This window comes from Centropristis striata, chromosome 2, assembly GCF_030273125.1.
Source record: "Centropristis striata isolate RG_2023a ecotype Rhode Island chromosome 2, C.striata_1.0, whole genome shotgun sequence".
NCBI classification, from domain to species: domain Eukaryota; kingdom Metazoa; phylum Chordata; class Actinopteri; order Perciformes; family Serranidae; genus Centropristis; species Centropristis striata.
This window is the reverse complement of record NC_081518.1, coordinates 35,518,297-35,530,376: the sequence shown is the minus strand read 5'-3', so window position 1 is coordinate 35,530,376 and position 12,080 is coordinate 35,518,297. Positions and strand designations below refer to the sequence as shown.

Sequence of the window (12,080 nt, the reverse complement as noted above, 5' to 3'; positions counted from 1 at the left end):
CAGTGCAGATATTCATCATCATTTAGGTCATTTGTCAGTTTATTTAACACGAATTAACCCCTCTCCTGACCTTATTATACCTGCCAGCTTATTATCTCATTGTTTTTTCGCATAGAATTAAAAAAAAAATACACAACGAAGCAATTAAAAGTGTTGATTTCAGTCTGCTCTGCCTTTGTTCCAGTGCAGTGTTTCTCCTGACTGCTAAAATCTGAGAGCACAAGCTAATTTGTCAGTGACCCTGAGTGGGCAGCATTATTTCTTGTCTTCAGTCTACTGTATGTAGGGCACCATATGATTTTGATTACACAAAATCAAAATCATATACGTATATATTGAAATCAATTTGAGATTAACAATTCTGCTTTATAAAAGCTGCATTCTTTACATGGGCATATGATTGTATGTCTTATGTATGTATAATGAAAAGTATGATATAAAAGTATATTCTCTATTTCAATATATTTGTATGGTTAAATGGTTTGGATGTATAGTTTGGTGAAGCTTTTGCAGTGTATTCGCTCACACCCTTTTTTATATTTTATAAAATACACAGTAGAACTTAACTTTGATTCTTGCATGCAATATTGAAAAGGGAGCATGTCATATTGATGCAACAAGATCGGTTTTACACTCAGCCTCTGAAACTTGCTCACTAACCTTATTTTAGGAAAAAATTGCCCTATTATGCTCTTTCATTCCCTAAAAAAACTGTGTTTTACAAGAGAAGAAATAAAAACTGAAAAACAAGATCATAATCCAAATAAGTAGTCAGAGGTGATGGTGCAAATGGCTTTTTTCAACACAAGCTGGATATATATATATCTTTTTTTCTCCCCTCTCATCCCATATAGCATCTCTGGGTCCCACAATATGCCGTCGCCATGGAAGCACACACGCTCAAAGATACAACGAGAGAAACTGAGAGAGGTACAAAATGTAGCATGACATTACGAGCAGAATCTCAGTGGCAGAGCAGTTGTCATTCCCTAATGCTGCTGTTGAGAAGCAGCGAGGTGGCTGCATGGAGGGGGCGACTATCCCTGTGATTATTGACCACGAGAATGCTCAGAGAAAGGGGGGGTGGGGTGGGGGGGGGTGGGGGGTGTGAGGGGGTGAATGGGGCGGGCTCTCTGTAGGAGGAGGAGGAGGAGATGAGGATGCGTTGCCTGTTCACAATTGGAGGCAGCAGGGAGTGAAGCAGCATCTGTATGAGGCGAGAGAAAGAACCTGCATGGAATGGAGGAGAGCTAGAGCAGCACTGTCGCTGTCGTCAAGACTCCCACCGCCTCCAACACTGCATCCTCTTCGGATCGTGTGTTAATGGAAGACACTCACAGCAGGTATTTATACACTATTTGCATGGTTACTGTATGAAATGTATTAATTACCTTGGAGAGGGTCAGGTTAGCAAGGTGAGAGTAGAGTGCATCCTTGGCTTGTGCAGGATGCTGTATGATGAATGCAATTTGTTGTATAGTCTAGACAAAATCAGGATTTTTTAGCTTCGAGCAGCCCATTTACTGAAATCATTAAATTTGATTGCATGTGGCTTTTCTATATGGGAGCAGGGGTGGCTGCTTTGGGATTTGAACCCTTAACATAAGACATTATAAAAGCATACTCTTAATAGCTCTGCTCTTTGCCTATTTTTACACAAAAGCTACACTTTTTATTAACTGCTGTTTTTAATATTTATTTCCAGCTCTGTGATGCCCGAGGGACCAGCTGCGTGGATCCAGTGCCACCTCTGATATGATGCTGAGAGCAGGAGGGGCAGCCACCTCTCTCGCACTGCTGCTGCTGCTGCCGCTGCTGTGTTGCTGCCACCTGTGCCACTCACTGCGTAAGTTTCTCAAGGACTGGGAATGCCTCATCAAATTACTGTGGTGGGATGTAATAGCCTCTGCGTGACAGATGGCATAATCGAAGATAAGTTGGTCTCTAGTGGATATGTAGAAACAGAAAGAAGATGTAGAAATTGGCAGATGATCACTGAAGAGTGCAGATAGCTTGCCAAGTCAAACAAAAAGTATTGGTGTCATTGTAATCACTAACCTTCTCATATTGTTACAGTTACACACCATTTTTAGGCAGTCAATGGTTTTAGCTGCATGGACGATGTGATGATTGAGCTAAAATATATAAAGTAAGTGAGTCATTTGAGATTTGTCTCATTACACTTGGAGCTCATCCTCTGGTTCACTTCATGGGGATTTACAAATGATTTTGCTTCAAAATTGGATTTGGAAGATGCAGTTGGTTATGACTGTGTTGACATCTCAGGACAGCTCAAGACAATTGCGTGTTGGCAGAGTTGCTTATGCAAGATTTAAACAGTTGAATATTTGCAATAGCTGCAGCAATGTTTGCACATGCTTCCAGGCGTTAATGCTGTCATACACAAAAAGCCTCTCTACTGGGTCCAATGACGCCTCCTGCAAGGCTCTATGACAAATGGTTTTGGAAGTGAGGGTGTATCAGGGGTGGGGCAAACCGTCAATAATGAAAAAGGAACTCTACAACAAATGGTTCAAGAGTTTGGCAAAGATTCGTGGATCTGTTATGCAACTTTTTTTCATGGTCACTCCTGCTGCCAGTCCCTCTTTTTGCCAGTTGGCATGAATAATTACTCAGCTGTCCTTTGGCTTGTGACCAACCTTATGAAAATAACCTTGTACAAGGTCAGGGAATCCATTTGGAAGTTATGTGCCTTTTTGTGAATAGGCCACTTCGATGTGGTAGCTGATGTATCAACAAACACACACCCTCAAAGACAAACACTTGACCTCCATGCCAAATTTCAGCCTCCTTAGTGTGGCTGCTAGAAGGTAGGGAGAATGTTGGTAGACTGAGTGACTGAGCTCAAAATAGTGTGCACTGACAACATAATGCCAGATAAACTATATGTGGGTTTACTTTCATTGAACGAGTCATTTTGGCTTTCATGAGACATGTTTGGTTTTCAGACACTTCTGTTTGAAAGGCCAAGTCAGTTATACTCTGCAATGATATGAGGCTTGCAGGCAGTGGAGAAAAAGGAACAGAAAAAGAGTCATCAAAACACAGGCAACAACAGAAACGAACAAAATAATAAAAGGGGTTCGGAGTAACTGATAGCTGTCCTTTGTTGTATATATACTGAGGTGATGTGCTGAAGCAGTAAACTCTATAGGGATGGCTTGTGGGCAGGTGAGGAACAGAGTGTGTGGAGTGATGGGAGAGGTTATTACACTATGCACAACACAGAGATTAACCGCATGTATTAGCAGGAGAGGGGGAAGAGAGAAACACTGTTGCCATGACAGTGTGTGTATACTTGAGTGCATGTACATTACGTATTAACTCAACGTGCTTGTATGCATGTTTACAGTATGTGTTTATGCTTATGTTAATATGTGTATGAAACTTATGGGTTTCTGCTATAAAGCCTATTGGTTTGTCTTGCTCTCTTTCTGTTATTGATGTTTTGCATATTTGGCCGGCTGTAGCAACGTGTCATCTCACTGTGATCCTCACCATCTGTATGGTAACACACTTCACATACATTATACATTTCATGTTTTATTTATATTGATATACCTTTTGTCACGCTGTCCATTGCACCTGACACACAGCATTGACTGGGGTCTCCTTGAAAATGAGCCAACATTAAATATTAATTTTACTCAACATGAGGTGCAAATGAAAAATGTCCTTTACCTTATAGCACATACATTATCTCTGTGTATTTCTGATTCTATGCATTCCAGTTATCATACACTAAACAGAGTAATGTTGAATCCAACAGACTCTGCAGCTTGAATTTTTAGTCGAGCAAGATTCTGGTGATAGTGTGGGAGAGGCTGAGGAGATGATGAATTTGCTTATCACACAGTCATTGATTGGGGGTGTTGCAGCCTTGTTGTTATTGATTCGTGCACACTGAGAGGGTGACACCATACATTTGTGGTCAGTCTTGTTGTTCATTTCCAGCCACATTCTCCATCCATAAATTGTGTTTATAACCGCATTGGTGAATGATTTAAAGAGCTGGATGAAAGAAATGGTGTGTAATTCAAATCTAATCAATATTTTTTCTACACTGTGGAGGAGCTCCGCTTCAGCAGAACAATGCAGCAGTTCAACTGATTAAAACAGTGTCACTGCTATATAAAACTGGGCAGTTACATTCATCTTGTAGATGCACAGAATGCAATAATCACATGTCTAAGCTTATACTTTTATGTCAGCCCAAGAAATATTTGCACACATTTTGGGCTCAATTCATTCCTTTTTCATTTCATTTTATTTTCATTTTTTACTTATTTATGTGGCTCGGAACCATGGTCACATGATACGGAGCACAAACATACAATAATAAAATTATGGCAGGAAGGACAGGAAGGCCTCTGATTTACAAATAGCTTTTGGCTTATCTCATTGTAATAACAAAATTAATTTAAACATAAATGGGAGGTTTAAAGAATACTTTGGCAAATATCCTTCTGTATAATTATGCTTACATTCCTACATTCAAACAAAATATGGTACTTGGCTCCCAAGGGATCATGATTACAAAGGTTATGGATCCTCTGGTTTTTGTTCAGGACTTTATATCTTCCAAAGACTTTAGGAGTTTTGGTGTTGTTCACTCTAAAATTACAAATAGCCCATCTGTACTTCTGATTTGCATACAACAATACGACCTGCAGCTATTGACCTTTCAGACACATCAACGCACATGACTGTCCCAATTACCATATCCTATGTTTATTTTTATAAAACGTACACTAGTTCTCCCCAGATCCACTGGATAGCAGAGTTTTAAAATACATTCATGCATGATGAAATGAGCTTGCATGCTTTATTTACAATCAGTGATGAGTCACAAAACAGGTTAAAAAAAAAGGCCAGTTTGAGGTTTCTTACTGTAATGAAGGACGTGTTGCAAATAGGAAGCAGGCCAAATCTCCGTAGTGCTTTCGCCACTCCTACTCAATTAAAATGACTTAGTTGGTACAACATTCCTCAAGTTTGTTTGCAGTGCATTGTTTCTAGAGTGCTTTGTTTATGTGATAATTGCTTGCAGCTATACTCTGGAAAAGTGACAACATAAACACAACACTCTAGAAATCCTTGGAGATGCATACTGTGTATTGTTAGCTAGACAGTGTGCAGCACTAAGAGAAAACCTAATTATGTTGGCTCTTGTTGACAGGCAGGCAGCCAAATGGTATAAAAACAGACCAAACTAACACTCAATATACTCCACTCATGACTGCTATACTGAATATTATCCTTTTTTATAATGGCTCCATTACAGACACTTAACTGAATAAAGAGCACTTGTGTTCTCTGTTCCTGGTGAATAGAAGACAGCAGTCAAATCTAGTGATTTTGGCATTGATTTTCAGGCTTTCATACATTATATATTATAAGTATTCTTAATGCCATTGTATATTGCGTGTGTATTTGGGTCCAAGCTTTAGTTTAGCTTTAGTTTCTTCCCCTCTTGAAACCAAAGCTTCTAGGTCACATCTAGAAACTCTAGATGACATAAACACTGTAGTAAGGTCAGAGAGGTGAATCAGTGTTGTTTGAGAGCAGTGCTTGAATCAGAGCTGAAAAGGGATTCATTATCAAGCATGGGGCTAGTTAATAAATCGAAGGTGCACTTGTATTTGCTGAATAATCTAAAATATTTCCATTTAACTTTATATTTTTACACATTTCAGGGGTTCCAAAACTCTCCTCCTTTGCAAAAGCAGAGGATAAGCTGTTTAAATACCTCTTTGGAAGCTACCAGAAATGGGTCCGTCCAGTGGAATACCTAAACCAGACGATCCGTGTGAAGTTTGGACTGGCCATCTCCCAGTTAGTTGATGTGGTGAGGACAGAAAAGCAATGGTTATTCATATTGTTTATGAATATATGTCACTGATGTGTTACTCTGCTACATCTTCAATTGAATTGTTTACTTTTGTTTTTTCACCATTCTAGGATGAGAAAAATCAGCGAATGACAACCAATGTGTGGATGAAACAGGCAAGTAGAACTACACATCTAACCTTTATCATCACATTGCATCATCATCATCAGTGATATGTAGGTTAAATTGTTGGGATATGGCTGTTTTTATTTACGTTCGAAGAAATATTCTTAAACAACCTCTGGCATTACATGGCATTTGGAGGCAAGCAGTCACCCCTTTTTAATCTGGTCTGGTGGCATTTCACTGACAGTCCTCATCTATATGAGTCCTTTCGGCCCTGTGCCCACACACCTGCCCACACAAGCCGCCTCACAGCCCTCCCCTTCTCCTGTCAGCCTTATTCATGGTCTTGGGTGTCCTGTCTGTCATGCATCTTTTGAATTATCCCCACAGACCAGGCTCTGCCATTCGGGTCAGTTGCATCCTTTCACAGTGATGGATTGCATCATAGGTAAATGGCGACGAAAGGGCAATGGCCCCTGTAGTTATATCTATCTATCATACATGTCATTTGCAAAGAATGTCAGATTTAGTAATTGTGTGTCCTTTCTGTGGCGGTCACCTTTTTGATTTAGCAAAAGAAAACTGAGTTTAATTTTTCTATACACTGGTTTAGGCCTCAATCCAATCCAGATCATTCTATCACAATGTACTGATTATGTATAAGTGAAATCAAATATAATTTCTCATTAGTAATCTAATAACAGTAAATTCTGCAGTATTTTGCTTGTCCATGCCCTTCCCTGTGGACAGGAGCTGGGCAAAGTGCTGTATAACAGATTACACAAAATACAGATTACAGAGGAAAGCTTTACATCTGAAAACTGTTTAAAAGCTTTCTTGCCAAGAAGGCAAGAAGAATGTCACTCAGTAAATATTAAGCTACCACCAGCAGCTAGCCTTGCTTCATCCAAAGGTGCCCCTACCAGCACCTTTAAAGCTAATTTATTAAGACATTGTACCCTATAAGTCTATGCCTAACCCCTTTGAAACAACAATTTCTCATTCACTCATTCACAAATTCAACACTTTAGTTTTTTTTTATGAGTTAAACAAATATGATACATGTGTTGTTTTATTAATTTAGTTACCAAAGAGCCAGGCTAGCTGTTACCTTGTTTTCATTAATGGTGCTAAGCTAAGTTAGCCAGTTGTTAGCTTTAGCTTCTTAGTGTAATATCAGTATTCTCATTTCAAGACAACAAATCATTTATTTTCCTTTTAAGCCCCTATTGTCGCTATCCACAGGCTCTGTCCAAACGGTACTGCACATACGCAACATTAAAGAGCAATGAGAAGTAAGCAATGGCTCTTTAGCTACTTTCATCATCGGCTCTGGAAAAAACGTGTTTAATTGAGATAGTTACTGATTAGGACTTTGTTAGTTTTCTAACTAGCTAAGATTTGCTGGCTAACTGCCGTTAACTAGCTAATGGAGCTAAAAGTCACAGTAAAACTAGAAAAGGCAAAAGCTGAAGACTTAGCTATTTAGCTAACTGGGTAATAATACAGTTTTTTAGAGTTTGTAAAACATTTATTTTCTTTATGTAGGAGTGGATTGACAGAAAACTCAGATGGAACCCTGACGACTATCAGGGCATCACAATTATCCGAGTTCCCTCCGACAGGATCTGGCTCCCTGACGTTGTACTATATGATAAGTATGTGTCACTATATATGGAAGGAAATTACATAGATGTCCTGCATTTCAAATTTTCTAAAATTAATATGATAGAAAACTTCTCTTAGTGTAGAAGATCATGTAGACCTTGAAAAAAACATGCAGCTCTGTGTGAAGTTCTAACAATGACCATAACATAATAATATTAATAAGAATTTCAGTTCATCTATTTGATGAATAAATGAGTTATTTCTTTCAACAGTTCAGATGGGCGTTTTGAGGGCACTGTCACCAAAGCAGTTGTTAAGTATGATGGAACCATAACATGGACACCCCCAGCCAATTACAAGTCAGCCTGCACCATTGATGTCACCTTCTTCCCTTTTGATCTCCAGAACTGTTCGATGAAGTTTGGCTCCTGGACATATGATGGCTCCCAGGTGAGTCTCTGTTCCACAGTATGTAAGTGTTAGTCATGTGCAGTGATTGACATGAGATTTAACTCTGTATTTAACAGGTGGACATAATTTTGGAGGACTTCCATGTGGACAAACGGGACTATTTTGACAACGGTGAATGGGAGATAGTGAAGGCCACAGGCAGCCGTGGTCTGAGGACAGACAGCAGCTCTTCCTATCCCACCATCACCTACTTCTTCATCATCCGCAGGTTGCCTCTTTTCTACACCCTCTTCCTCATCATCCCCTGCATTGGCCTCTCCTTCCTCACCATCCTCGTCTTCTATCTGCCCTCCAACGGAGGCGAGAAGATCTCCCTCTGCACCTCAGTCCTGGTGTCGCTCACAGTTTTCCTCCTGGTCATTGAGGAGATCATTCCCTCCTCTTCAAAGGCTATCCCTCTCATCGGGGAGTACTTGGTCTTCACTATGATCTTCGTCACGCTCTCCATCATCATCACCGTCTTTGCCATTAACATCCACCATCGCTCCTCTTCGACACATCATGGCATGGCACCCTGGGTGAGGAGGATCTTCCTGCATCGACTGCCCAAGCTGCTGTGCATGCGCAGCCATGCGGACCGTTACGCTGCAGCTGGAGTAGCCAGAGGAGGAGGAGGAGCAGCAGTAGGACAGGGCATGACGAAGGACTCCAGAGCACCTGAACTGACACCTCTGCTCTACAACAGACATAACCTACAAGCAGCCTTGGATTCTATTCGCTACATAACAATGCATGTGGTTAAGGAAAATGAAGTCAGAGAGGTGAGTTTAAAAAAAAAAAAAAAAAAAAAAAATTGTCCCATACTATCACTGACAAATAAAACAGTGTTGCCACAATCAAGACCTTTGACAATTTCTGACTAAATTTTCGGACAATTGGAAAGACGCTCATTCATTTATAACCAAATTTGTGCCGGGCCACACTCTTCTTCGGCAATGCAGTCCCCTCCTATTGGTCAATTTAGAAAACGTGTCGGGGACCTATTTCAGCAGCTTAAATAAAGAAATATTCACTGAGTGTTTGTGATTTTTGGACAAATGTCATTGATTTATTGCCATATCCTGATTTGTGTTTTCCACAACCATTTTTAGCATTTGAGGCACCCCCTAGTGGTTGAATTACAGTTTCTGGGATGTTTCAGAATATTTTGAGACATATTTGTAGAGTGTAAAGAGGTGGATCTCTGTACTAAGTTTTGTGTCAACTGGATTTATGTTTTAGGAGTTATGATTATTAACAGATGATTTTGGGAATAGAATTAGATTAGATCTTACTGTGTGTTACTCAGCACATAAATGATAAAAATGTAGTTTACTTCGTGCATAACTATTGAGTTAATGTCAGAGACTGACATGTGCTTTTCTTTGTTTTTGTTTCAGGTGGTTCAAGACTGGAAATTTGTAGCCCAGGTCCTGGATCGAATGTTTCTTTGGGCCTTCCTGTTGGTGTCCATCCTGGGCTCTGCTCTCCTCTTCATCCCGGTTATTTACAAATGGGCCAGCATCATTGTCCCTAACCATGCTGGAAGTACCCTCTAAGAGCCACAGTTCAGCGAACCACCACGGGGGGAAAGCACATCAACAGCTCATTATGGGTGTTATTTGACATTTAAAAGACTGAGATACTGGGATTACCTCTCAGATTTGGTCCTGCTCTGCTCATCCACAGTCATTCTGTAAGCCACAGCTGTGCCAGAGATCAAGCTGCAGATTTGGGGCCTTGTTTGCTGAGTGTATCTCACAGAGACTTTTTTTTGTTCTTTAAGAGATATTTTAAATCCTGTATTTCTAAGTTTAAAGATAAATGAAAGGACTCAAATGATGTATTACCTACGATAAGAAAAATCAACCATGCTCCATCCATTTTTGTCTACATTTCACACATACATTTCAATACATTCATTTCACAAACTTGCTGGCATCATAGAGTGGAGATTTACCTCTTTTTTCTCACTTTTTATTTATTTAAAATTTTCATCTTACATGTACAGTACTTTGTTCACTATCATATAAAGTTATTTCATCTTTCAGTTTAAAAGCGAAAATAAATAAAGGAATAAAGCAAAATAGCATAACGTGATGCAGGCATCATATATATATACACCCAATCCCCATATTTTAAGGTGAGAAAATAAAAAAATAAGTACAAATTAAAATTGAAATAAAAAAAGAAACTTATAGTAATCCATCGTAATTTAGAATAAATACAAATAAATTGACAAGTACATCAAAGAAAAAAGAGGTTGTACAGCATGTCTTCATAATAGTTGTCCTTACTTTGATTAATAATGAAACATATTTCCCCAAGGACCAAAGCAGAGAAAGAAAAAACATATTTGGGTCTGATAGGGATTCGTAGATATGAAATAGCATGATAACGTCCTCACGGGATCATTTAGATCTAATAGCTGTTGTGATTATGGTGGTTGCAGGGTACATTGATGAACACCAATTCACTTCAATAAAACTTTATTTATTGCTGTAAGAGCAGTTATATGGCAGCTAGCTGCCCAGTTAGACAGAAACACACACGCAATAGATAGGAGAAGACCTTTGTTCTTATTTTACTATGTCTGCATATCCAGTATATCTAGAGTTTGGAAAAATGACCACTTTATCTGTAGAGCATACATCAAATAAAAGTGATGGTTCAACGTTGCTTTTCTGTAATTCTACTCTCACAAATGTGATAAAGGGCAAGGACAAGGAGATGAGAATAGAGCCACATATTTCTCCCAATAAAAGACCTGTACCACACCTCTTGAAGGACACACATTGTGTAATAGTTTCTCTATTCATTCTGCTGACTGAGCGTGGGAATAGAGGGAGGGTTTCTTGCCCAGACATGAGTTTCCCTGGCAGGCCTGAGGGCAGATTCTGCATTCCTTACACAGACTGTAAGACGATCCTTAGTAACAGATCAGTGCAGAGATGCTGTGTGTCTAGGTTGTTTTTAGCACAGCAGAAAGCCTTGCTCCATCAAAAGTGAAAAATTAGGCTCATAACATTTCCAAATCAGTCTTAATAGTTGAATGACATGTAGATACCTCAGATGAGAAGGGCCTCAGTTTTTACGACACCACTTTTAACGTATCCAAGCACCAGAAGACTCTCTCTGTGCTCCAGCAGCTCAGTCTTTGGCTGAGCCTGCGCTGCCTCTGCATGGCCATGTCTTCACATTACAGCTGGAGCAACAACCTACACAAACACATCCATGATTATAGTGAGAAAATCTGGGACATTCCAGTCCCAAATTACTGCTACGCTTAATATGGACTGTAGATAAAAAAATAAACTAAAAGAAGCACAGCTAAAGAATATATGTACAGTATCTCACAAAAGTGAGTACACCCCTCTCATTTCTGCAATGTTTTAATTATATCTTGTCATGGGACAACACTGAAGAAATGACACTTTGATACAATGTTAAGTAGTCACTGTAGAGCTTGGATAGCAAAGTAAATTTATTGTTACTTCAAAGTAACTCAAAATACAACAATGAATGTGTAAAATGCTGGCAACAAAAGTGAGTACACCCCAAGTGAAAATCTCAAAATTAAGCCTAAATTGGGACCAATTAGGCATTTTTCCTCCCTGTGTAATGCGACTAGTTAGTGTAACAAGGTGTCAGGTGTGATTGGGGAGCAGGTGTATTAAATTAGGTATTTTCACTCTCATACTGGTCACAGGAAGTTCAACATGGCACCTCATGGCAAAGAACTCTCTGAGGATCTAAAAAAAAGAATTATTGATCTACATAAAGATGGCCTAGGCTATAAGAAGATTGCCAACACCCTGAAACTGAGCTGTAGCACGGTGGCTAAGACCATACAGCGGTTTAAGAGGACAAGTTCCATTCAAAACAGGCCTCGCCATGGTCGACCAAAGAAGTTGAGTGCGCGCGCTCAGCGTCATATTCAGAGGTTGGCTTTGGAGAACAGGCGTATGAGTGCAGCCAGCATTGCTGTAGAGGTTGAAGGGGTGGGGGGTCAGTCTGTCAGTGCTCAGACCATACGCCGCACACT

The 12,080-nt window shown here is 39.7% G+C and overlaps 1 protein-coding gene across 1 annotated transcript; it reads left to right on the top strand.

Moving 5' to 3' along the window:
* Nucleotides 1–1,164: 1,164 nt before the first annotated feature.
* chrna5 (cholinergic receptor, nicotinic, alpha 5) lies at nucleotides 1,165–11,349 on the top strand. The gene is made up of 8 exons (XM_059353072.1): nucleotides 1,165–1,343; nucleotides 1,706–1,846; nucleotides 5,718–5,869; nucleotides 5,983–6,027; nucleotides 7,526–7,635; nucleotides 7,858–8,035; nucleotides 8,113–8,817; nucleotides 9,436–11,349. Exons 2-8 carry the CDS (start codon nucleotides 1,756–1,758, stop codon nucleotides 9,592–9,594), a joined length of 1,440 nt encoding a protein of 479 aa, XP_059209055.1. The 5' UTR covers nucleotides 1,165–1,343; nucleotides 1,706–1,755; the 3' UTR covers nucleotides 9,595–11,349.
* Nucleotides 11,350–12,080: the final 731 nt, after the last annotated feature.